General features: G+C 35.7%; 4 protein-coding genes across 4 annotated transcripts; 2 read left to right on the top strand and 2 right to left on the bottom strand.

Moving 5' to 3' along the window:
• The first annotated feature begins 2,635 nt into the window (after window positions 1–2,635).
• Window positions 2,636–6,124, top strand: LOC147403486 (uncharacterized). Its single transcript, XM_086439078.1, has 6 exons — window positions 2,636–3,100; window positions 3,183–3,317; window positions 3,469–3,559; window positions 3,923–4,017; window positions 5,419–5,586; window positions 5,701–6,124. The coding sequence occupies exons 1-6, from the start codon at window positions 2,758–2,760 to the stop codon at window positions 5,859–5,861; spliced, it is 993 nt and encodes a 330-aa protein (XP_086295204.1). The 5' UTR covers window positions 2,636–2,757; the 3' UTR covers window positions 5,862–6,124.
• A 1,510-nt stretch (window positions 6,125–7,634) lies between these two features.
• Window positions 7,635–14,754, bottom strand: LOC147403485 (WD-40 repeat-containing protein MSI2-like). Its single transcript, XM_086439077.1, has 6 exons — window positions 14,378–14,754; window positions 13,964–14,287; window positions 13,713–13,865; window positions 11,100–11,224; window positions 9,893–9,988; window positions 7,635–8,345 (listed from the first exon to the last, which is right to left on the bottom strand). Exons 1-6 carry the CDS (start codon window positions 14,681–14,683, stop codon window positions 8,126–8,128), a joined length of 1,224 nt encoding a protein of 407 aa, XP_086295203.1. The 5' UTR covers window positions 14,684–14,754; the 3' UTR covers window positions 7,635–8,125.
• Window positions 14,755–19,337: 4,583 nt separating this feature from the next.
• Window positions 19,338–20,993, top strand: LOC147403484 (putative BOI-related E3 ubiquitin-protein ligase 3). Its single transcript, XM_086439079.1, has 2 exons — window positions 19,338–20,067; window positions 20,201–20,993. Exons 1-2 carry the CDS (start codon window positions 19,852–19,854, stop codon window positions 20,744–20,746), a joined length of 762 nt encoding a protein of 253 aa, XP_086295205.1. The 5' UTR covers window positions 19,338–19,851; the 3' UTR covers window positions 20,747–20,993.
• Window positions 20,994–23,247: 2,254 nt separating this feature from the next.
• On the bottom strand, window positions 23,248–25,630 carry FBS4 (F-box family protein). Its single transcript, XM_086439076.1, has 6 exons — window positions 25,492–25,630; window positions 25,318–25,359; window positions 24,747–25,216; window positions 24,030–24,104; window positions 23,813–23,922; window positions 23,248–23,720 (listed from the first exon to the last, which is right to left on the bottom strand). Exons 3-6 carry the CDS (start codon window positions 25,146–25,148, stop codon window positions 23,456–23,458), a joined length of 852 nt encoding a protein of 283 aa, XP_086295202.1. The 5' UTR covers window positions 25,149–25,216; window positions 25,318–25,359; window positions 25,492–25,630; the 3' UTR covers window positions 23,248–23,455.
• Between the last annotated feature and the right edge of the window lie 574 nt (window positions 25,631–26,204).

Below are 26,204 nucleotides of genomic sequence, written 5' to 3'. Positions count from 1 at the left end.
TGGCAGTGGCATTGATGGGGGGAATGGTGGAGGTGTACCAAGAGAGAGAGTACCTCATTCAGCTTGTTTTTCTTTTGGTCAAAAGATGAGAAGATAACAAACAAAGAAACAATATTTTTTTTAATTTACTCCTCACACCCCATATTGTTTGTTGGAGATTTTAAATTGGTGTGGCAATAGTATATCTCAAAATTTAGAGTGTTGTTATTGCCACACCAACTTTTACTAATTCCATGCCAATTCCTATGTAAAAATCCTCGTAGAATTGCGCATATTTGGTATTGCGTTAGTAAAAGTTGGTGCGGCGATAGTAACTCTCAAATTTTATAAATCTCCTTCTTTCTAAATAGGGTGTATAAGCGCAAGGTTTTTTGGACATCCACCTACCATACAATCTGTTTTTTGTGACTCTCCTACTTACCTTGAGAAAAGGCAGAATTGAACTAGCTATCGTACACATGCTATTAGTAGATTTGTTCAGTATTCAATGACGGGGGGGGGGGAGACATGTATAATGCACCAATTCTAATTTGTAGTTAAATCACTCATTAACTTGCATTCAAATAGACATCTCCTTAATAAGGATAACTTAATCAAATAAAATGATGAGACTCGGTGAAAACCTCAAAGGGAGCAATATAGATTGTTCAAAAAAAAATGAGGATTGTGGCCTTGATTTCAACTTGCAAAAATAGGGTTGGACTCAAAAAATTTCAACCCTTTATGTCCAAGTTGGAGCAATATATACTTTTCAAATACAATACCCTTCATTAAAGACAATGTAAAGAAGGTAAGTGCTCGAAACTCTTGTAAACATATAAAAATACTAAAGGCATAGACTATTTTGCCCTCAAAAGGCAAAAGACACTGAAATACATATACTTTGTACTTTGTCCTTTCTGCCTCATGTCACTTGCTAAGAGGGCATATTTTAAAAATACACTTGTCTATGTTTTTTAATATATTTGTGTAAAAATCAATATCCACCTTTCCACATGTCTCTCTCATTTGTCCTCAAAAAAATCACTTTCACTTACCTTTCCACATGTTTTTCTCCTATTTATTATCTCAAAAATTACTTTTTAATTATCACTCAAATACCACCAAGATCAAGCCACATAGGCTTAGTCGAATGACCTAATCTTAGAGATCCTGTCAATTTCCTTACTTTACCCTCCAAAAGCTAAAAACTCAAGGAAATTTCATACAATTCTTGTGTGTTTTTTTTTTTAATATATTATTTTTAGAATTATACCATTGTATCCTAAAAAATGCTCTCAAATTAAGGTGGCTATCCTTTGAGTGGAGATATATACTCTTTGCCTCAAAGTTCTCCCCAAAACTTACTCTCCTAAGTCCATCATCCACTACTCTCCCTCTCTTCTCTTTCCCCCTTACAATCTTGCAAGTAACCCCAATTGAAAACTTACAAAAATGAGTAAGAAGAAAATTGTGAATAAGTTGGGCTTAAGCTGGGTTATATATATATATATATTTATATATTTTTCACATGCGCCCTATCCATCTTCTACCCACTTCAATCTCTCTTCTATTTTCTTTTTAGAAAAGCCCTACGGTATAAGTGATTTGACACTAAACTTTGGATCTCACAAGTGCCCCCACCTTTACTTATAAACTAAAGTAAGCTTATCATTACTAATTTAATAAGATTTGAAATCTAACCATGGGTTGTTGATGTCGCCTTGTGACATCCAAAACATGATCAAAATTTTAGGAATTTTAAAAGAAAAAATCATTTTCATCATTAAATTTGGGACTTTGTTATGTAGCCATCCATTTTCAAAATCTTGGATCAAGCCTAAAAAAAACATTCTTTGTGTATGAGTTTTTCTATTAAATCCCAAGTTATGTGGTGTTAGATTGCAAATTTGATAATTTATTTGAATTCAACGACCCTTTGTTAGATTTGAAAACTTACTAAGTTAATAAGAAAAGTGTTTCAAGGTCATATTGGTTAAAAATAAAAAAACTTGCAACTCCCGTGAGAGATAGGTGTTCATTAACATTACTTTAAATTATAAATAAACCATTTTACAATGTAATGAAGACAAACATTTATTAATAAATATTCATTTTTTTTTCTTTTGGAAACTCAAATGTGAGAGATATGCCAATAGATTTCTTCAGAAAAATCCCACCATGGAACTTGCCTTAGATTGAGTTGGCCCTAGTGACGATTCGTTCCAAACATTAGTGATAACAAGATTTTCATTAATCGAAAATTACATTGCTACAAAAATGATTCAGACGATATTTAAAACCATGCTAAATACATAATACATACACTCATTCTCTACCGACTCAAACTTTTTTCTTGGTAACTAATTTGGGTGTCAAAGGGTATGTTGCAAGCATGCGCAAGATCGATGAATTACGAATCTCAAGGAGCATCCAACAATATCAACGCTTCATAGTGGACCAAGAAATTGCATGTACCTTTTAATCACCAATTTTTTTTTTTTTTTTTTTAATATATAGAAGTTGTAATAATTTTAATAAGTATAAGTAAACCGAGTTAAATGATTCAGATATTGCAAGACGAGATGACTCGGGCGAGTCAATTCGGTATGGATTGTAAAATCATAATGCAGCGTTTTTTGGCGAGGAAATTTGAGGAATAGGCAGGAGAAAAAACCCTAAGACTGCAACACCGCCATAAAATAAAAAGGGTTAGTTTTGCTGTTTGGAGTTTGGTGAATTATTAGAATTAGGAATAGAGAATTAGAGATCGAGACAATGAGAAGAGCTCAGGGTTTGGTTTCATTTCTTGTAAGAGGAGCTCTGGTTCCAGCCAATCAGGAGGGATGGACCCTTCATCATCAACACCACAAGCTTCTACAAGTTGGCTCTTATAGCAGCAGCAGCAGACCATACGGATACGGTCCAGCACCATCGAACTTGGGTGGTCGATACAGTGGAGCCGTATCTGCTGGTGTGGCTGGAGCGGTATCCTTCTCTGTCGCTGCTTCCTCTCTCGCCCAAGAAGTATACGCCAAGGAGCCAGTACGCTCTGATCTCCTCCCTAAGGACGTCGTCCTTTACCAGTATGAAGCTTGTCCTTTCTGCAACAAGGTCAAAGGTCATCTCTCTCTCCCATACATTTTATTTGGAATTTGGATCGATAAAGGAACTGAGCTTTTTTTTTTTTTAATCGATTCCAGCATTCTTGGATTATTATGACATACCATACAAAGTAGTTGAGGTTAACCCAATCAATAAGAAAGAGATCAAATGGTCGGATTATAAGAAAGTTCCTATATTGTTGGTTGATGGTGATCAAATGGTCGATTCTTCAGGTTTCTTTCTTCAATTCTTCCCTACTGGTTTTTATTTATCGAATTATTATGCTATGGTTTCAACTTTCAAGTTTCAAGTCAAGCAGGTTATTTGCCATTTCTTGAAATTGTTTTTATTTATTCTGAAAATCATCGTTTGATATTCATGCAGATATAATTGATAAGTTGGGCCATAGGATTCATCCTGAGAAATATGTTGGTTCTGTTTCCATAGATGATAATGAAGAGAAAAAATGGCGTAGGTATGTATATATGGTTTCTGGTAGGCTTCTAGATAGTTTCCATTGAACATTCTATTTAAGCTTAAACTTCTTCTGGATTTAGAGCTTTTATAAGATCTTTTGCTCCAATTATTTCTACTTTTGTATTATTAAACATTTTACAATCCACCCACCCACCCATGATCATAAATTGATTTCATCTTAGGAGGAATTGTTCATCACCAGTTTCATAATGTTTTATTAGATGCTAATATGTATTATTAAACATTTTACAATCCACCCACTCACCCATGATCATAAATTGATTTCATCTTGGGAGGAATTGTTCATCACCAGTTACATAGTGTTTTATTAGATGCTAATATGTAGTAAAAAAAAATGCAGGTGGGTCGATGATCACTTGGTGCATATCTTATCTCCAAACATATACCGGAATCCTTTTGAGGCTCTTGAGTCCTTTGACTACATCACAAACAAGGGTTAGACATTAGAGCTATTCTTTATTTCTCCGACATTATGCTGATTCTTTGCTTTTACATTTGACTATGATCTATCAGCATACTCAAACGTAGGATTAGGAAGGAACTCATATGTTCTTTTGAACTGCAATTATGGATGAGTTTCTTGTTAGTGTAATCAATCATCTTTACCATGGACGACAAATGTAGATTTATGCCCTTATGTTGTTCCACTAGTTTGGCGAGATGCTATTTTGCAAAACAAATGTCATACCTTGTCGAAGATTATGTCAGCTCAGCTATATGAATTTTTGGGGTTATACAAGTGGTACATATAAAAAGGTTTTTTCAGATAAAATTGTATACATTGATGTTATGGTGTGACTTGTGAGAACTTGAATCAAAGGACTCATAACATTAACACCTGCTTATAGCCTTAAGAAAATTTTCCATGTCAAAGCTTAATCTTTGCAGAAGGTTGAGGATGGTCCAAATCTGGGCAGGAATTGATTTGGAAGCTACCTCACTCAATGACATCAATTGTTGAGGAAACTTAAGATGTTATATTAGAATATTTTGCGAACCAACTGATGCAGTTGGTGTATTGGCTGAGAAATTGGATGTTTTTGAAAAAGGATGACTGTTGCCTATCTATGTGGTGTTTAGTCTTTCTAGCTTGGGTGGGAACTCTTCGTACTTTTTGAATGTGAAACTATTGATACATCTCCAACAAAGGAAAATCCTATAGACACCTTGCATCATAGTGCCGTTTTCAGGATTGCTGATGAATTGCTGCAAAGTAGTTAATATTTAACTCGGGGGAATTCCATACTTTCTCAACTTTTGGACCATAACTGCAGTCTACAATTTTGTAGCCATGCACTAGGTGTACATGTTGTAGTCTGGGAGTCACCAACCATCTATGCTTAAGAGTTCTACCACAATATAATACCTGATTATACAGTTGTAACCATACTATGTGTCACATTGCTTTTCCTCAATGAGTAAGCTGGACTTGAACTCACTACCTCATAGTTGTTTTGCAATTTGTCAAACCAACTGAGCCATGGTTCTAAGCCCAATGGCCAGCAAAGCTATCAATTAGGCGGCCGCACATGCCACATATGGTGGCGTAGGGGATATCCTTGGTGTGACATTCAGATTTCCACGTGCGACAGTATTTATTTGTAGTCTGTAAGATCAGATCATCCTTTAAACATTGTCAATGAAGCACTTTTATATTCACATATCAGTCATACAGTTTATTCTTTGCTTAGCCTACACTTTCAATCTTCAATTATATCCAGATGTGCCTTTGTTACTGCCGTACTTTAGGCATCCAACTTAGTTTAACTCTCATTGAGCTTAACATTAAATTCCAGAAAGAATGTTAGTACTCATGCACAGTTTTCTTAACTGCAGGCAATTTCAGCTTTACAGAGAGAATAATGGCAAAATACGCTGGTGCTGCTGCTATGTATTTCGTGTCCAAGAACCTGAAGAAGAAATATAACATCACTGATGAACGTGCAGCCTTGTATGAAGCTGCAGAAATATGGGTGGATGCTCTGAATGGCCGGGAATTTCTTGGTCTGTACATCTCATCTCATCTTTTTGTTAGTCAAATAGTATGATATAGATATCCTACCAGACACCTATCTCTATTGCAAATTTGCTAACAGTCTGTGTTCTTCATATTTGCAGGGGGCACCAAACCTAACTTAGCGGATCTTGCCGTCTTTGGTGTTCTAAGACCCATCAGATACTTGAGATCTGGTAAAGACATGGTGGAGCACTCAAGAATTGGCGAATGGTACACGAGAATGGAGAGAGCTGTTGGAGAGCCTTCGAGGATCGGAGCCTAGATTAGAAGATTTATTTTTGGGTCGAGTCCATAGCATTGCTTTCTGCCTCAACCTTGAGGTCTCAGGCTTGGTTTCAGCTTAAGTATCATAAAATAAGAAGGAAAAGAAGCACTTTTTAATACTCCTTTTGGATGTATTAACGATTTTTGACACATATGAGTAAGAGTAAACCTACGCCTAATTGTGCTACTATAATTCGTTGCACAATATTATAATTGTAGTTTTGAACATTAACAAAAGATTATAAAGATGTTTTTGGTTCTTATCTTAAGCCATTGGAATGATGCTTATTTTGTGGCTTAATGCATAGGTAGATGTGGGCCCTTTAGCTGTCCTTAGAACCAGAGTTACGTTGGTATAGAGGATAACGAGATTGAAGAGGTTCATCTGATTGTCCCAGTGATGGACCTTTCCACCTAAAATAAACTCAGAAATGACATTGTTAAATAGTTGTATTTGTCACTTTTAAGGTCTGGAACCAATACCTTTCAAGTCTTCCATAAGCTCTATGGCATTGTTCATAAGCTGTCAAAAAAAACTAAAAAGTGAGGCGCAACCCATCCGTGCGGTTTTCTATATAGCCAATAAGGAAATGGGCTTTGCCTTTTGTGCCGGATTCTGTATGAAAGAAACTCCCGATTTATTAAGGTTTTGTATTAGTAAACAAAAAAAGGCTTGTCATTTTATTTTTGGTTGCTTTAGCTGGGGGAGATTTTTAAAATAGAGTTATGGAAAGACTCTCTCTCTCTCTCATATCAGAATTCAGAGGTATATCAAAAAGTATCCACCACCAGAACAGGGACCCACAATCAGTTTTAAAATCCTGAAACCCCAAGGGGTTAGCCTAGTGGCAAAGCGGAGCCTTGATAGGAAAGTTAGATCAAGTGTTCGAAACCCTACAAAGCTATGAATTCCTTGGGGCCACCCTCCAGGGTCTGGTTGACTCTCAACTCAAACAGTTGCACATAGGACTTGTAGAGAGGGGGCGGTGCGTGTGACTGGGATTAGTCACCGGAAGTGTGGGGATACCCACAATAAGAAAAAAAAAGGAAATCCTAAAGTTTAATTTAGCAAATCATGATGCGTTTACTTGGTTCTTGATTCCAGTTCTCATGCCCTTAAATTCCTGAACAGAGCCACGAGTTACTCATTGTTTCATTTCCTTTTTGTGTGTCATGCGGCACACTTTTAAGGCCACAAACCTTTAAGATAAGAACCACCTTAAAAATTGATATATGAGCAGGACTCAGGATTTTAAGGTCTCGATAAAAAGTGCTTGTATCCAAAAGCTAAAAATCACCTATTAAAATTATTATTTCTGTTACCATAAAAGATTTGAGTGTGCCGAACAGTCATTAGAGCATCTCCAATAGACATACTAAGTTTTACATGTTAAAGGTGCCACGTAGGCACCTTCTCACTTTTTAGTCACTTTTTAACAAGTGAAATTAGTCAACAATTTCACCAATTCTAATGGATATGTTAATGTACACATTAGTATGCATGTTAGTGTACACAATAGTCACAATTTAAATTATTAAAAATGAATTAATAGCTGTTGTATTGAAAACTTGAAGTTAGCAAGATGACTTGGTTAGCTACAATTAACACAATTTGTAACATCTAACACATTTAACAATGACACTAAAGTGTCCATTGGAGTGAAATAGTTCGTTATGTTTTGGCATTTGACACAAAAAAAACCTTTAACATGTTCACTGTGGATGCGCTTAGCCATGTAATTCACAACAATGCCATATGTTGCCCATTCGGTAGCTAAACATAATAGTTATCATCAATATTTGTGTAAAATCCATGACACATTATTAACCCATAAATGTTAAACAAATAGAGCACTAACCTATCCCTCTGCTTGAGAGAATGGAATATTTGCTACCTAACAAATAATTAAAAAATCCAGAATACAAAGTCAACTGTTTTGGAGTCGCGAGCCTGACTTGCATCCCTGAGTCCCATTGGAATCCTATTGGGCAAAATGGAAGTTGTAAACTTTGCAAGTATAATCAAGCATTAAAGATTTTACAGAAAACAGAAGGATTAATGACTTCAAACCTGCATTGCAGCACTCAAACTAGTATTTCCTTTTAAAAAACAGCTAACATCTTCCCTACTAGATCTAAGTATTCCTTTAATCACATCTAAAGCACAGACTAGAGAGTTGAACAAGGTAACAAGAGTCCCAAGCACAGGCACCAATGTCTTCAAAAGCTTATACAGGTTCCTGCTGATCCCTGCATCACAACCTATGCAACCTCATCAGATTGCATGTCGTGATCGTCACGATACAAGCTTTCAGCCATCTGCCAAATCTGAAGAATATTGTCCTCATCCACACTTGATATTACCCATGGCTCATTTTGGTTCCATGAAAAATCTGAGATCTTGGCTGTGTGACCGCCATGAGAAAAGAGAAGCTCAGGTGGGCCATCCTCAGCATCCTCTTCTGATTGCTCATCACCAATCCTGAAAGCATCAGTCCAGCAATTGAGGCACTGATTGCATACAAAAGATAAACATAACCGGAGAAAATATGGAGGCAAAAGAAATTCATGCAACATATTTAAGAGGACAGATAGAATCCTAGGAAAGCCTACTAACATCATAGAGGTACATGTACTGCACACAAGAAGAAAATCTGTGAGTACCAGCCTTGCCTAGAAGTTCTTCATATTGTATGGCTAAATCTACAAGGTTCAACAACTATATGATCTCAGGTAAAGGGGAGGTCAGGCTGGACCCGATGAGTTGGAAACCACATGCATGGGCTTGGGATAAGTTGACACGGAAAAAGTCACAAGCTCATAGGATCCACATGAAGATGGGTCGAGTTGATTAATTTAAAGATGATCTCTTAGCCATGAGATCACCCTAGAAGATAAAAAGAAAAAGAAAAGTTTTTCAAAAACTTCTAACCGCATCACTTATGGAGTTCAATTTAACAGCCCAGATTATTTTTTTCAACATGTATTCTTTTTTGGATAGGGATTGATTATTAATATGGACAACTTTCAGGGAAATAATCTCTGTGCTTAATGGGTGTTTTTTTTTTTCTTGACACGCTAATGGATCCTCATGGAGATGGGCCATTAGCTGATCTTAGGTGAGGATAATTACGATTCTAGCCTTGTTGAAAGATAATTGCACATTGAAAATAATTTGGAAAATAAATTCCATGTTTAATGTAGTTAGAAGTTTAACAAAGAGCCGATTGTGTTAGGATAACCACCATGGGGTTAGATCAACTTCAACAATCATGACAAAATATGCCATAAAATTCCGACACACACTCATGGAACTCACTTGGAGAAGAGTTAAGGGCTGGTATTTAGTTAGTGAAGATGATTGTTTCACCGTAGAGGTCATTCTGACAAAAACATAAGCTCTTTCCTGAAACTTATGACCACATGAAAAGAGGATTGCAAAATCATGGGATGTCCATTTTACCATTAACTTCATATTTGATGGAGTTATGAGTTTTAGAAGTTAAAACCACCACAATTTTTGTGAGGATGATTTCCATGGAGAGAGATCATCATCTTCACTAAATATCAGCCATTGCTCACAAGCAGTGTTTTAAAGCACCTAAGGCGTACTTGAGGCGTTTTGGGTTCTTGAGGTGAGGTGTAAGCCTCAATTAATTAATTTTTTTTTTAAATATATAAAAATTATAAAGAAAATATTTATATGTGGGCCCCTAGAGTGTATCATTTAGTATGAAGATATTTATATGTAACCATTAATTGTATATTTCTTTTAGAAAAAGTTCGTTTTAAGTTATCCATTTAGTACTTCTTTATATTAAATTTGACTTGGCTTTGGACAGGGTGGAACGGAGGAACATGGTTCATTTAGCCAACCCCAAATTTTTAGGATACTTTGTTGTTGTTGTAGTAATCTTGTGTTAGTGGATTCACAGGCATACAAAGCAGGGAACTGATAAAATTAACCCTCGAAAAAAGAATCAAATTTGAGCTCATCTCTATAATCATGTTTTTGTTGGTGTCACCTACCTGCTAAGGTCCCAAATCATGATCCTCCTGTCAGCAGCAGCAGAAGCCAAGACAGTTTCATGTCTAGGACTCCATTCAATCTGGAATACCTCCTCCCTGTAAAATAACACCGGCAGTGAGATAGAAACACACAACAAACACCTAAAACAGTAATGGCTTGTTACAATAAAAAAACTAGATACGAGGCAGTTACTCATCAAAAGCCTAGATAACACTAACAGGGAGGCAAAATTCCTAAATGCTCTCAAAACCAATTGACAAGTAAGGAATACGTATCAACTAAACAGCCAACTTCATACAATATGAAAAAAATTATCAGTCTTACAAAATATATATATATCTTAGTGGGTAATAGCCTCTCCCGCATATTTCAATGTATCATTGGAACCTAAACACAGAGTTTTACCCTTATAAACAATAAAGAAAGAGCAATGGCTGATCAAAATGAAAGAACAATATATATAGTAGCTTAGGCTTCCAACGCCTTAATGCCTAAATCTCCTCAACCTTTTTTGTTTGCCGTGAGGCAGCAGGAAGTTCAGAAGTATTTCTAAATCTAGTGGAGTTAAGTTGGGTGTCTCTTCTTAAAAATTGACCTAGTTTTGATCAACCTGAAGGGAGCTCTTTTGCAAAAGTGAGGTCAAATTGTTTGGACTTCTGTCCCCAAAAATTTGTGGTGCATTTGGGAAGAAAGAAATGATAGGATTTTGAAGAAAAAAATCCTCTAGCGCACCAAGTGCAATTTAAACTGATCAAACAGGAAAAAAAAAAGGACAATCCTTCCAAATAGGCTGAAACTTTTATATCACATCCAATGTTACATATGTACATACTACATAGTACATGCATTGTATACGAATTGGATCAAGATTCAATCGAGTCATTTGAGCTACAAAACTTTACAACTATGCAGAAGTATAATACTTGAAGTCCTTCAATAATATGATTCCACGTAAGAACAGTTATAAGGGCCAATAATATGATCCTAGAAACATCACTTGTAGCAAAAGGTTAGCAAGAAATCCCACAGAAAAATGGAAATTGATAAAATGTTCAGATTTCAAAAATCATGATCTTAAGTTAATACATTTAAATAGCTGAACAAAAAATCCTGCAAAGAATTTTCAGTCAGCAATATCATAGTTTCATAACTGACAATGGGTAATGCAGATGTAATAGAAATTTCATAAAAAGAGAAAGGGCATACGAGTGACCAGAGAAGCTGTGCAGTGCTGTTGATAACTTCCGTAAATCAAACAGATTAACGGTTGTGTCAGAAGAAGCAGTAGCCAGAACCCACTCATTAAATGGATTGAATGATAGATAGTTCACCTGGAGGTCAAAAAATATATATGTAACTTAGTACCATCCTTGCAGCATATCTTTTTTTTGATAAGTGTAATATATTAAATGAAGGAAAAAAGTACAAAGAGGCCGAGGAAGCCTCTAAGAGAGCAACAAGCTAAAAAGAAAACAAAACATCAAAAACTACATAAAGAATTCCATCTAAAAACGAAATCATCAAAAGTAATCCCCTTGAAATCGATGTTCTGTTTCGCCCAAAGATATAATAAGCCCAAGATCTCCAAGAATATGCCGTGAGAGCTTCTCATTCTATTGTTAAACACCCTGTTATTTCTCTCGTTCCACACCCCCCAAGCTATAGCCGAGGGAAGAATAGCCCACAGAAATCTTTTCCTGGAAGAGAAGACATTACTGGCCCACCCTTCTAACAACAGGGAATACTTACAAGGAAGGACCCAATGAATACAGAAAAGACCAAGGAATATTGACCAAATATGGTAAGAGAATGTGCAATGAATTAAAAGATGGTCGACAGACTCCCCATCTCTCATGCAAAGAGGACAACAATTTGGAGTGATCCACCCTCGAGCAATCAAATTGTCCAATGTAAGAATCTTCCCAAGGGAAGCCAACCAAACAAAAAAGGATATTTTAGTTGGAACGAATTTTGACCAAATGATAGATCTCAAGGGGGATTGCTCGGCAAAAGGGTTGAGGCACTTAAAAAACGAGCTAACAGAAAATCTCAAGTCTTTAGCCTTCATCCATTCCCATCTATCTTGTTCACTATCATTGAGAGGACACGAGTGCAAAAGGTCAAGGAAAGATATCACATCTGTTAGCTCCCAATCATTAAAGCTTCTCCTAAACCCCAAATCCCAAGTGGAGTTGCTATCGTTGCGAATCAAACACTGCTGAATCGAGCAGTTCTTTTTTGTAGAACAGGCATACAAGGACGGGAATTGAACTGCTAGAGGCGATGTGCCGCACCAATTGTCCTCCCAAAATCTGATCTTATTCCCCGTACCCGCTTTGAATCTAATCCCTTTTTCAAATTCCTCGCTCATTTTCAAAATACCCTTCCAAACACTACACCCGTACGAGCCTTTAGCCTCACCGCTATACCAACCCAACCTCTTTTCCCCGTACTTTGCTACAATGACCCTCCTCCACAATCTACCCCTTTCCTCCCCAAACCTCCAAAGCCATTTCCCTAGAAGTGCTCTATTAGCAAGTCTAAGACCTCTAATCCCTAACCCCCCATCCTTCTTGGGCTTACAAATAACCTTCCATCTAACAAGGTGATACTTCCTCTTACCACTCTTGTCATTCCATAAAAAGTTCCTCATAAGCCTTTCCAATCTGATTTCAACCGACTTAGGGAGCGTGAACAGGGATAGGAAGTAAACCGGGATACTCGTCAATGTGCTTTTAATCAAGGTAACTTTCCCTCCTTTAGATAGGTACTTGGCCTTCCATGTACTCAATCTTTTCTCCATTCTCTCCAACACCCCTTCCCAAATTTTGATGCTATTGTAAGGTGCTCCCAGCGGTAATCCCAGATAAGACGTAGGTAAAACATCATGCCCACAGCCTAAGGTTGCAGCCATCAAATGCATATCATTCACGTTTCCCACTCCAAAGAGCTTGCTCTTATGCAAATTGATATGTAAACCAGAAATGGCCTCGAAGCAGCACAAGAGGACCCGTAATACCCTCACCTGATCTCTCGAATGATCCAGGAAAACCAAGGTATCGTCCGCAACAAAAAATGAGAAACCAATAGACATAGGGGCCACCAAATCTCAAATGTGTTCTACTATTCTGGCTAATGTCAAGAAAAGTGAAATTAGAGTAAAGATGCAACTTTTTCAGCATTCCAAATCCCAATGCTTTCTAGTTTGAATCTCTCTCAATCCAGAATGCAGAGAAGCACTTGGGTAACACGTACGAAATGCCTACTGCCTAGAACACGAACATGAATGATCCTAATCCCTTTTCCAAATAATTGTCGTTCATTGAAATGGATCCAAGATAGGAGTCTTAATCATTAACTGTAGAAGAAGTCCGGGATTGATAGAATATGGCTACTTCCATGAAGACTGAACAGTACATGTAAGCGTATGCATAAGGATGTCCATAGCACAAATAGGTGCATCCATCTTTGGAACTTTTTATGTTCATGAATTATCTCAAAGTACCAGTTAAGTCTTATGTTTTAGTTTCACGATTTATTTTTCTATAATTTAATAATTTCAAAGTTTATCAATCAAAAAATAGTTTCAAAGTTTTTAGTGAATGTTATTGTGTGTGTGTGTGTATGTATGCGTATATTTTACAAGGGTGATGTTAATATTTCAGTTGTTTTGTTCTGCTTGTGATTATTGATATTGTGCTCCAAAACAGTATCATGGTTACCATTCGGCTTAGCATTGTTTAATCATAAAAACAAAATAATGAACAGATTTATCTATGAATGCTAATTGAAAAAAATAAAATCCAAGGATTGGTTAACCTCTTTATCATGAGCTACGACTGACTGTTGTGGCTTGTTTGGCGTAGGAGAGCGTAAATCCCAAATCATCAATCGCCGATCATCCCCCACTGACCCAAATAAATTTTCATTTTTCAGGTGCCACGATACATCTTCAACGACATCCTCATGACACTAACATAACATGACATATTGTAATCAAAGTATCAACAACAATGTTAAAATCAAACAAATTTCAATCTACACAAACCATTCTCCAAAAACAAAATTACCTCATATATACCCTTTGCCTCGAGTATTTTATCCTGAGGCGTTGCAGATACATCCCAAAAGCAAATTTTGCAATCATTTGAACCGCTAACAAGGTACCCTTCCTTCAGCGGGCTCCAAGATAAGCCATATCCTTCTTTGGTATGCCCCCTTAATCGCAAATCGGGATCACATGAACCCCCTTGATGCTTCATTGGGTGCTTGGTACAATTAAAGACATATACCTCAGACCCACTGGTCTTCGCAGCTATAAGATCGGCATTTTGTGGCATATGACGGGCACGATTGACTTCTCCATCGACATGTATCTGTTGCATTATCTGAATCTGAAAAATATAATATTTGTTTTGTTTTTTTTCAGTTGGGAATTTCATCAAACACTTTGCATTCAAATAATTGTAAAACTAAATACTGACCTTAGGAATAGAAGGGGTTTCGGAGGATCCAGCAATAGTGTCGTTGATGGGAAGATGGGCATTGGCGATCATGAGGAAGTTAGGAATTCCATCGGCTGTGTGGGTACCCAGGATGAGCTTGTGTTGGGCGAAGGGTCCATCGTCGATGATCGGTTGCGGGGGAGTTGAGAGCCATTGAACGGTGAGAGATGGCCATTCGAGGGCGTGTGAGATAACGAGATCGTATAAGAAAGGAGTGTTCTTCTTCCATACGATGAACTCATCCGCCACCTGTTCATCTCCTCCCATTTCTTTTTCTTCTCCCATTTTTTCGCGCTCTTTCACTTCTGTCTGTGACTTCGTGTTTCGATCTTTCCCGCGAAAATTTGATAAAAGGAGGCGTTACATATATTGAGTAATTTTTACATACCCCTCTCAGTTTTGGTGAATATTTGAGATAGCCCCTTTGTCAGCTAAATGATGACTTACCCCTTGACCGTAGTCTTTTATGAGAAACTAACAAGAAATGACTGAATAAACACCGGCTCCAACCTATTGATTGAGAGCTTGATTTTCTCCACCCCCAAATAGTCCATTATCTTCAATCTTTATGTTTGTTTCTAATGGAAGACCATGGTTTCATATTTTATGGAAATATTGATATCGTATATATGCTCAGTGCTAAATGCTTTGTGGGAACATTATCATCTTCTACAACTTTGATTTTTCAAAAATAATTTTGAAATGTATTTACTATTTTTTCTTTTAATTTTAAAAGTAAGAATTTTATATGTTTTTAAATATTAAAATTTTAATATAATTTTTTAAATTATTTATTACTTTATTGCATTGACATTTATGTAAGAGTATGTAAAAAAATTTATTGCATAAAAACTAACACTATCTTTACTTTTTTTTGTTTTTGTTTTTGGTAATCTAGGGAGTATCCCCACATTCGTATGAGACTAATCTCCCTGGAGGCCCCACGGTGAGCCCATCATCCAATGTGCCAAGTAATCCAGAGATTGGCAAGTTTCAAACTCACGACTATAAGGAGCAAACCTCTGTCACTACATGTTATCGTTGAGTTGAATCCCTAATAGGCTAAAATATCTCTACTCTTTATTGCACAAAAGATAAAATAAAATAAAAACATTTTTCAAAGATCAAAGTTATGGAAAATGTAAAGTATTTGGGCACAAATTCCCATTAGATCTTTTTTTTTTTTTTTTATAAATTTATTTTTAATAAATTCAATAATTTGGTGTTAACATGATTTAAATCCAACACTCTAGTATCATCACCCAAAGACTTCACCAACTAAGCTAGTTGGCACCTACGATCCCCATTAGATCTTATTGAGTAGCATTTTCACCTATATGATTTTGAAGAACGTAATATTTATGATTGCTATAAAATGAGATTTTGTGATTGAAAAAACATATGATAAATTTATTTGTTAGTTAATATTGAATAGGTACAAATGTCTTTATTTTATTTTTTTATTAATAAATATTTTTCGACGAATTGAACCCAAGTCTATGGTATCATCACCATTTCGCCAATACAATTAGTTCCACCTCTCAGATTGAATTATACTAGGTTGAATGAATCTACAACTCGACTGGGTAAGTTAGAACCAATTATATCCCAAAGCGGCGAAGCCCAATCGTTAAAACCACGAACCAATGACCCGATTACTTAATGGGTATTTCATCAATGACGTATGAACATGTTTAGTTATTAAATAAATCAAATATATTTAACTCTTAAAAAATAAATAAAGATCGTTTGGATTATCAGGTTTGGTTGAGTTGGCACCAATTTGCCAAATTTTTGGTCAAATGCTGAGTTGGTTTATAATAAGTTTATAATGACTCAGTTAGCTCGAAATTGAGGATGAACGCCTGCATGACCACACCTAATTTATTGACAAATGGACACACTGACCAAGTGACAACCGCTCCTCTAACCTATTCAAACCAACTCAACTTAAAAGATTACATGAATTTGAAATCAAACATAAAAACAAAATAAAAATAAGAAGTTGCAGAGATATGTCCAAGGAGTTTTGGATTTTTATGTGGGCGGTAAAAACAGAGGAAAAAGAGAGAAGATGGTGTCACATGGATTACACTTTCGTCCTATAGTAATCACGCAAACATGTGGAGGCCTTATGGACACACCATTCTTGATTCCTCCTCGAAAGCCCGACTATACCCATCGATCCATTCATATATACCTACGTTACAAGTCCTTTGGGAAGTGTAACCTTTTATGTCTTACTTGATTCAAGTTAGCTGTTTTTTGAGCTACAAACTTAATAATTATGTGATCATTAATGGCATTCATGGAAGACGCATCTGTTTGAATTTAACTCTTACATGAAACCATTAAACTCTTTGGATTTAAATTCTCATTTAAGAGCTTAGATCTAGTTGATACAAGTTATCAAACACTATGATTTTTTCATAAATACCATATGGTATGAAATGGGATGCCATCTGACCTTGGTTAGGAATGGGATATCATTCTGGGCCAACCGTATAGATATGTGGTCCTTCCCTCGGTGAATTTACACATGAAAGATCAATTTGATTGATGATGTGCTTTCATGGATTATAACCTTGTTTTAAGTACGATTTTTAATCATTGGATTTGAACTCTTATTCGAGAACTTAAATTTAGTGAATACAAGTTATCAAACATTATGATTTTTGGAATGTAAATTCATCAAGAGATGAACCACATAGCCATACGGTTAGTGGTCCTCAGAAATATTACCAAAGTGGTGATGATATGACTCATCAGGTGGCATAGTCAAATGACTCCATGACATGGATAAGTTCGAATACTATAGATCTTTACACCTCGAGATACACAATTACACTTCTTCATAAGAGTGTATCCCAAGGAACCGTTTATCTTGAGGCATACTGGTCTACTGCACCCAAATTTATTAATGTCATGGAGTCATTTGAATTTGCCACTTGGCAAGTCATATCATCACAACTCCTCTTATTTAGGGGTGTCAATGGGTTGGTTCCGGTTCGGTTTCTATGATATTTGGAACCATAATCTTTATATTTTATTGGTTTCGGTTCTTGTCAGTTCCGATTCGGTTCCTATGATATTTGGAACCATAACCTTTATATTTTATTGGTTTCGATTCTTGTTGGTTCCGCTTCCAATTTAAAAATAAGTGGAATCGAAATCGGAACCATAAAAAATCATAAGTACCCGTCGATTCCAGTTCTCAATAATCGAAAGAGAAAAATTATTTCAAAATCATTATGATAAAAAAATTATTTTGAAAAATAACATATTATTTGTAAAGTATCAAATTAATAATAATTTGTTCCACTAAAATGATGATTTAATGACTTTTATTTTCAAACATTAAAATGTATTTCCTTTCTTTATAAGTAATAAATTTAAAAAGAAATGACTCTTCTTAAATTCAAATATTTAGTTTATATGAAATTTGAAGAATTTGATATCATATATCTTAATTTTAAAATATAGGATTACCTTGAATTATGTATAAATGACAAAATAAATTGGTTCCAGGTACCTATCGGATAGAATCTAATGATTCCGGTTCTTATTGATTTGGTTCTATATTAAATCCAATTCTAATCGATTCTAATAAAAAGAGAATCGAAATTGAGATTTTCGATTTAAACTCTGATTCTACTCCGAGTAAATAGGTACCCATTGACACCCCTACTCTTAATCCAATTGGCGATGACGTGGTGTTATTGTTACATTACACATTTTGTGCACAAAGTCCAAAGGCGGGTGAAGCATCTGAAGAGGTGAATCTTTTTTTTGTTTTGTTTTCTTTATGAGTTTTCTCATGTTCATGCCAACTTTGATAAATCCAATGCACCTATTTGACTTATCTTTTTGATGGAAATTAATATATGTTACAGTTGGATTTGGGTTCGGACTTCGACTTAGAAGCACTTTTATCGAACTACCTACCAAGTCTTAAGTTCAAACCCACCTCCAAAATTCTACTGCAAAATAAAAAACAAAAGTGTACTAGCTATCTTTATTAGGTGTTATATCTATTAAATGTGTACTCATAGATAATAGAAGTGATTTGGCCTATTTTAATCTCAACTAACTTTTATTCAATCAGCTAATAACTATCCATATATATATTAATTCATTAACCCTTCCCTTGCTAACATAAGCAAATCCAATGCCATAATCCTTTAGATTTTATGAAAAAATTCAGATCCGAAAAAATATAAAAAAAAATTTAGATTTAATTCAAGATTTTGAACATGGATAACTTTGGAACTTCCACTCAAGTCCTAAATTTAAAATTAAAATTTGATCATGAAAAATAAATTTTTTTGAATTTTTTTTAAGTTCAAAACTTCAGATCATGATTTTGGATGCACAAATTAAGCCTAAGAAACCTTAGTAAGAGTGAAATCCTTACTTAGTAAGACTAGTCCGACTCCATATATTTTTTAGGATACATTTTATTTAGGAATCCCTAAGAAACATCCTCCCATCTCAACCCTTTGATGAACAGTCTCATTTATTTTTCCAAATGGATATTTTATTTTCATCATCACGGGAGTTGTCTGATTCATCAAATGTAGGGTTGAGATGTGAAAAAAAAAGAAAAAAAAGAAAGCTTCCTACACTAGTAGAACATTAGTACATGTTACTTAATGGTTTCTAGGGATTCATCCACGAACAATCCTTGATGATGATGTTCTCTCATCTCAGCCGTCCTTTTTTTGTTTTTTTTTTCTTTTTAAGGAGATCGCTACTAAGTAGTACCTTCTGTATATTAAAGTGATGCATTTCTCCGTGGTCCCTTCTGGTGTCCGTACCACTGTTCTTCCTTCCCTTTTTTTTTTTTTTTTACCGTAAAAGGAAGAATATAAAAAAAATAAAGCAATTTAAAGGTGAAAAAGCCCCTATTCTTCAGTTCATCTCTTTCTCATGAAATAAATGACCACCGGTCCAAACCCAACGTACGCTGAACAAATCTGACCATTTCAACTCTCTCTCTCTATATCTCTCTCTCTCTCTCTCTTCTTTAATTTCTCTTTCAAGAACGCGTCTGAAAACTGAAATCTGAGAGTGATAGTTTTGTCACAAAATCAGCATGTGTGGGTACGTCTCCTCTGACTACTGACCACTGCCCACTACTCCATTACTTTGTCCCTTCTTTAACCTTTCTCTGAATGCGACAGTAGAGAGAGAATCCTAAGCTTCCCTTCCTTTCTCAGTATTTCTTTCTCTTTTTAGTTCTTATTATTGCTCTGTTTCTACATTCATGGATTGGATGAAGAATGGTCACCTCTCTTCTAGTCTCTCACCCTTCTTTATGCTTTATCTACTCCCTCTTCTGATCTAACCGTATCACAATCATTTTTTGTTCTGAGATCTTTTTAATTGTTCCTCAGTTTTGGGTTCACATATATGGCTGTTTCATTCAAGCCCAGTGTGGCTTACAGGGATTGATGGACAATGGTGGTGGTGGTGGAGGTGGGTTTAATCACTTTCATTTCCCTCTTCAACAACAAATCATGATGCAACAGAACCAACTTATGAGAAACCAGAATCTGGGTTCTAATCATTTCCAAGTGGTTCCCTCTTCTTCAATGGCAAGTTCTCCATCTTTAGATCTTGAGGTTGAAAAGCAGAGATATGAGATTGATAGATTCCTTGCGTTACAGGTGAGATCATTGAGAAATGAACAATGGGTTTTCTTTAAAATCAATAATTTTAAGATGGGTTTTCTGGATTCATTTTATTTAGCCTTTGTGATCTAATAATTCTATTTATTTTGATGTGTTTTGTGTGGAACAGAACGAGAGATTGAGATTAGTTTTACAAGAACAAAGAAAACAACAACTGGCAATCATCTTAAAGAAACTCGAATCCAAAGCACTGAACTTGCTGAGACAAAAAGACGAAGACATAGCCAGAGCAGCTAAAAGAACAATGGATCTCGAAGATTGCTTAAGAAGAACAGAGATGGAGAATCAAGAATGGCAGAGAATCGCTAAAGAAAACGAAGCCTTGGTTATAACTCTAAACAATACATTCGAACAAGTCAGAGAGAACTACTGTTGCTTCTCCTCTGGAGTCGAAGACGCAGAGTCTTGTTGCGAAGTCTCGCATGGGTTCAAATTCAACAACAAAGAACAAGAGAGAGCACGAGAAGTTGGAAGAGATGATGATGAAGAAGAAGAAATGAGGAAGATGGGTTGCAAGGGTTGTAAGTCTCGAAGCTCGTGCGTTATTTTTCTTCCGTGTAGGCACCTTTGTTCGTGCAAGTCGTGCGAAGCTTTTCTCGATTGCTGTCCTGTCTGTAAATCTGTAAAGAAAGCAAGCATAGAAGTGTTGTCTTGACCAAGAAGCCAAAGTTTTTTTTTTTCTTTTTTCTTTCATTTTCCCTGATTTTTTTTTATAAAGTTTTTTACAAGTGATGCATCTGTAGATGACCAACTTTGATTGATTAGTGATTCCAAGCCATTAGTTTTGAGCATTTGCCAGAAATCAGTTTGAACACCCTTAGGATGGGTTAGTATGACTAATGGTCTACATTGTACACCTCTGCTGAGGAAGCAATTAAGAATTAAGTTTAGTTATCAAATTAGGTCACTTGGCTTTTAATTTCTTTATTTGATCTATTTACAATTGGAATGGGTCTTGTCCTAGATACCAGAAAGTGTTACCAATGTTCGTTGAGCTATCACGTATATAAATGTTCATTTATAGAATGATTTGTCATTACTATCCGATCATGATTTTAAAATTCGGTTTGTCTCGTCCATGTTAGATACTAAGTTGTCCCAGACAAGTTTTCTGATACATTTGAGACATTTTTTTCAAAAATTTGAAAAATGAATGTGGGGTATTAATTCTCGTTCAAAAAATTGACTTGCCCGCCCGCCTTGTTCATGCCTGATAATGAGATGACTTGGACGATTCGTCTTGATCTTGAACCAGTTTTGAAATCATGTACGTGAGACTTAACTTTAGCCAATATTTGTAACACAACTCTTGACATTTACTATAAGAATTAAGATCAAGAATAGTGTTGCGTCCCTATAGAATATGAACAGTGTTTACGTGACAAGTTTTGGTTGGTGTTTTAAAACAAATCAAGCTCTTAAATAAGTCATGGATATGGTCTTTATGTTTTTTAAATCCAACCAAAACATGCCATGTAGGCACTGTATGTTGCTATGGGAACGGAACAACCTTTTAGATCACCACTCTTACAATGATATCAATAATTATTTGAAAATTTCTCTTTACAATTCTATTAATTATCTTAATGTGATAAAAAAAAATCCTTTTCAGCTGCCATGATTCTTTTATAAGAAATGGGATCTACTTTTTTCATTCCCACATGAGTTTAAAGTCAAGGTCTATAAAATCAAAAATTACATCAGCCAATATAATATTTTTTTAAATATTTTCCATAGCTAAGTTATTAGATTTATTCATCATATACCAAATCCACTAGTTGTTATGAATTTTCCATACATTTTGTAATCATCATGGTTAGCAAATTTCTTATGAACCAAGTATTGTGATTTACTGTATTTAGTGAGCCATGCTTTCCACACCCTTGAGTGATCAGAAGTCTCCAGTAAACTCTTAGGACTATTAATGATTGGAGATTTGGCCCACTTATTGGTAGATCATCACAAAAATGATAACTCTATTAAAAGGGGGACTGGCTGACTTTATTGGTTACTCGCTTACCTTCAACAAGTGTTACTTTCTCTACCCTCCAAGAGTGGTGCAAATCCACTAAGATTTCTTCCCTCACGGTCATGAGGTGTGTGGCAGGCATATAACATCTCTTTCACGATGTGGACATAGCAACACAAGCATAGTCTCCTCTACGTCACATCCTTTACTTAGAAAAACTGATGTGAGGGGTGCTTTATGATAGAATATATATACATGAATAAGTATCAGTGGTCCAAAGATAGAAGAGTCAAGTCAAACAGTGACTGCAATGGCTATCCGTTGAATGGTTCTTAAGAAGGAATTTTTTTTTTTCAAATCCAATGTCCAGAAATCACCAAATTGGATTGAATTTTGTGTGTTGACCAAGCTTGAAGTGGGCCAAAACATTAATGTGAGGAGACCGATAAAATGGCACACATGGACTGGAATCATTCAAGACAATATGATATAAAAACATGAATTAGATGGCTGATGAGGACAAAAGAAGGCATGGATTAGATGAACTTCAACTCAATCATTCAGAAATATAGATAAGCCTTGTCATGAAAATGTTTTAAACATGGAACCCAATCCAACCATAAGCTAACTTACGACCCACCACCCCATGTGAATCCAATCTAATTACAGAGACCTTGTACCAATAAACCCTAATATTGTCCTCATTCACACTGCATATTCCCATTGACCCAACACATTGAGTTAGGTAAAATAGTCAAACCAAGGGAATGAGACACTAGGGATCAAACTCAATTAAACTTCACCAGTCAACTGAGAAATTCTACCATATGCAAACCCAACTTATTTCAGGATTCAATTTGATTTCACTGTTTTACTGTTACAATTTTAAAATATCATATTGTAAATACTGGATTGAACTTGCCTTGGATAAAATGGGCTCATAGAATAGCAATTGCTATTGTTCTTCAACCACCTTTAAGGCATGGATATAAAAGTGGGAAAAAAAATGTAAAGTAAATAGAAAGCATTAAAAAATATAATCTAGTTGTTTCATGTTCAAAGGAAACATACTTTACCACAAAGGAAAATGTGCAACTATAATAAACTTTAGAGGCAGAGAAACTAACTGCAAATAGTGAATAATAGAACTATACAAACAAAACAAAAACAAAAAACAGGTTTGGATATAACTCCCACAACCAGGATACTATCATATGTAAACCATTAAAAACTTTCAATTCCCACTACAAATATAACCTTCCAGAAAACCTATCATAGCCATGGTGAAGAACAAAATTCCATCCTTTACTCTCTACCTACAACCACTAGAAGAAAAAGGAAAAGAAACTATACAAATATAGGGCAAACGGGAATACTAAGCAAACGGTTACGGAATCAACGAAGCTTATTCTGAGCAACAGCCTGACATAACTCATCCTCACAGAATAATGCCCGATTAGATGCAAAGGATTTGCATAATGACTTTGGCAAGCCAGGAGGCACGATGCACCTCGAAGGAAATGCTGATTCCTGAAAGAGGACAGCAGTAATTTGCCGCACCTCAGCATCACCATTGTAGCGAGAAGGAGGCCGAGGACCATGTCTAGGCGCTTTTGGGGTTTGAGGGCTGGGACCCCAAAAACTCTTGCCATCTCCCTTACTACAAATACACAAAAGGAAAATTATAATTAAGCATAAAGTGCAAATGGAGAAACTAATAAGATGGTTGGGTCTTAAGTTTGTAATACCAACCTAACAAAAGGCCAATGTTCAGTAGGGATAGGAGTCTTTGTTCTTAACATCTCCTGTCGAGCCCGATCTGGGGTTGTGTAATTGAAGTGGATGTGCCTAGCTATCAGCACCTGATCGTAAAGTGTACACATCAACACCTGCTTCTCTAACTTCAAATGAAATTAAATACAAATACCAAAAAAGAGAAAGATAGGCAGAGAATGAAAGAGAGACTTACACCCTTTCTGATCCTTTGGGACACATGAAAAACAGCTCTTAGTTGGTCGTGGTGCAATTTACAAAGGACATGAACCTAAATATGCATAAATAAGATCAACAATATAATAAAAAAAAGTGTCAATTCTACATAGCAAAGCCAAAGCAGTGATATCCAAAAAAATCAATTTCTATTAAAGAGCTGAATCACGACAAAAGGACATAGAGGATTGCCACCCAAACTGTAATTTCAAAAAATATATTGAAGCCTTATCCCAAAAATATACATAATAAGAATAAAAATAATCACCCACTACCTAAGAAAGTAAAGAAACACAATAAAGATTTTAACCTCAACAAACAAAATAAATAAAATAGAAACTATAGATATAAAGAGCATAAATCAGTCCACAATAGTCACAGAAATGATCTTAATACGACAGACATATAAAGATGCAGGAAAAAAAAAATCATAGTAGAGGAATATGGAAGATTAGTAAACATTAACAAATCAACCCTTGATAAAGCGCTAATCTTAACTACAAACTAGTGAAAATACTGGCATGATACGATCAAACATGAATTAAACGAAGAAAAAAAAAACAACTTTCTACAAACAAGGACATAATAATCAAAACCCATAGCAGATGGACAATATTAACTAGCAGTAGCAAGATGAACAGACCAATTTCATCTATAAAACTTGATAAATCAAAGAAGGATCTGCGATTTGAGATACCAGAAGATCCATGGGGAGAGATTCAAGCCTAGACTCTGACTCCTGGTTTTCAATTCGAGGCGTGGTTGGTGTTTTGGGCAATTTAGTCTGCTGCTTAAGCATGTCCACTGGTCCTCCCATCACGGGACGGAAATTTGTCCGTTCAGGTGATAACAGCGGCGAGCTTTGATCAATGACATCAGTCTGATGCACCAAATCATTTTTAGTTTTCTTGGTATCCAACACAACAACCCTTTTCTTGCCAAGATCCGTACAAGATTTTGTAGATGTTGCCCTGCTGTAACGAAGCTGATGAGCAAGAGCCCCTGGTTTCACATACTCTTTACGAGCATTTAAAGCCCTTAATCGCCTCTTCTGTCTTCGATTGGTTGATTCTTTCTGCTTCGGTGAAACTTTCCCCATATTATTTTGATCAATTTTAAAGCTTCAATTTTTCGATTCAAATTAATTTAGAAAACTACGCGTTAAACCTGAAACAACATAATTTTCGGAGGATGGATCAAGATTAGATAAATCATCCACTTTTATTGAAAGAATCGAAGATAATAGTCAAGAAATCATCAAAACTTACATGATAATGGCGTTCCTCGACCCGTTTTTCTGTGATTCTCCACTGAAACCAAAGAAAACGAGAATGATAATCAGAACCCTAATCAAAACTCCCTTTGAAGAACAAACAAGCAGAAAGATTCAAAAATCAGATTTTTTAAATATTAAAAAAAACAAATAAAAGAGCAAAACTCACAGAGAGAAAGATTGCGGAGAAGAACCCTAAGAACCGAAACCCAGAGACAGAGAGGGAAAGGTGGATAATGGGGCCTCTAGGGTTTTGCTTTATTTGAATTTCTTGCAATTGCCCGCCAAATTTTCAATCACCAATTGCATGTGAACAAAACCCGAAAAATATATTAGTAGTTTTCTTAGCTGGAAGTACACGTGGTAGCTTCTGGTTGGTTGAAGTTTCATTGCAGAAGTGGTGGGGTAGACCATATTATGATAGGAAAAATGATTTTGCTCTATCATCGTAACAGCAAAGTTTGTATTTGAGCTCTCTAAAATTCCACGTGGAAAATATATTTTGGATTGCCTAATCCATGTTTTAGTCTTCACAGGACTCACGCACAAAAAGTAATATAACTGATGATTAATAGCCTTTGTGTTTCGGTATTTACTATTAATGGGTTTAATAGAATAAAATCACATGCCACGTGGCATTTTTATAGAGTAGATGGTTTGACTTCTGCGTCTTATGAGAGATAGCAAAACTATGTTACCGTATCTTAGTAACCAAGGAGACAGATTTAGTATAGGGAATATAGGGATAAGGGGAGAGAGAGATTTGGCTCAAAGTCTTGTTTTTCTAATTTTAAAAAGCTGGGTTTAGAGGGAATCCTAGGATTACGTATTCTATTTTGACTAAGATACCTTTAAAAATTCAAGAAAGTAATTTTTTTTTTT

This window comes from Akebia trifoliata, chromosome 4 (genome assembly GCF_017979445.1).
Source record: "Akebia trifoliata isolate Shusen 1 chromosome 4, ASM1797944v1, whole genome shotgun sequence".
NCBI classification, from domain to species: domain Eukaryota; kingdom Viridiplantae; phylum Streptophyta; class Magnoliopsida; order Ranunculales; family Lardizabalaceae; genus Akebia; species Akebia trifoliata.
The sequence above is the reverse complement of the archived record's forward strand: the minus strand, read 5'-3'. Positions and strand labels throughout refer to the sequence as shown.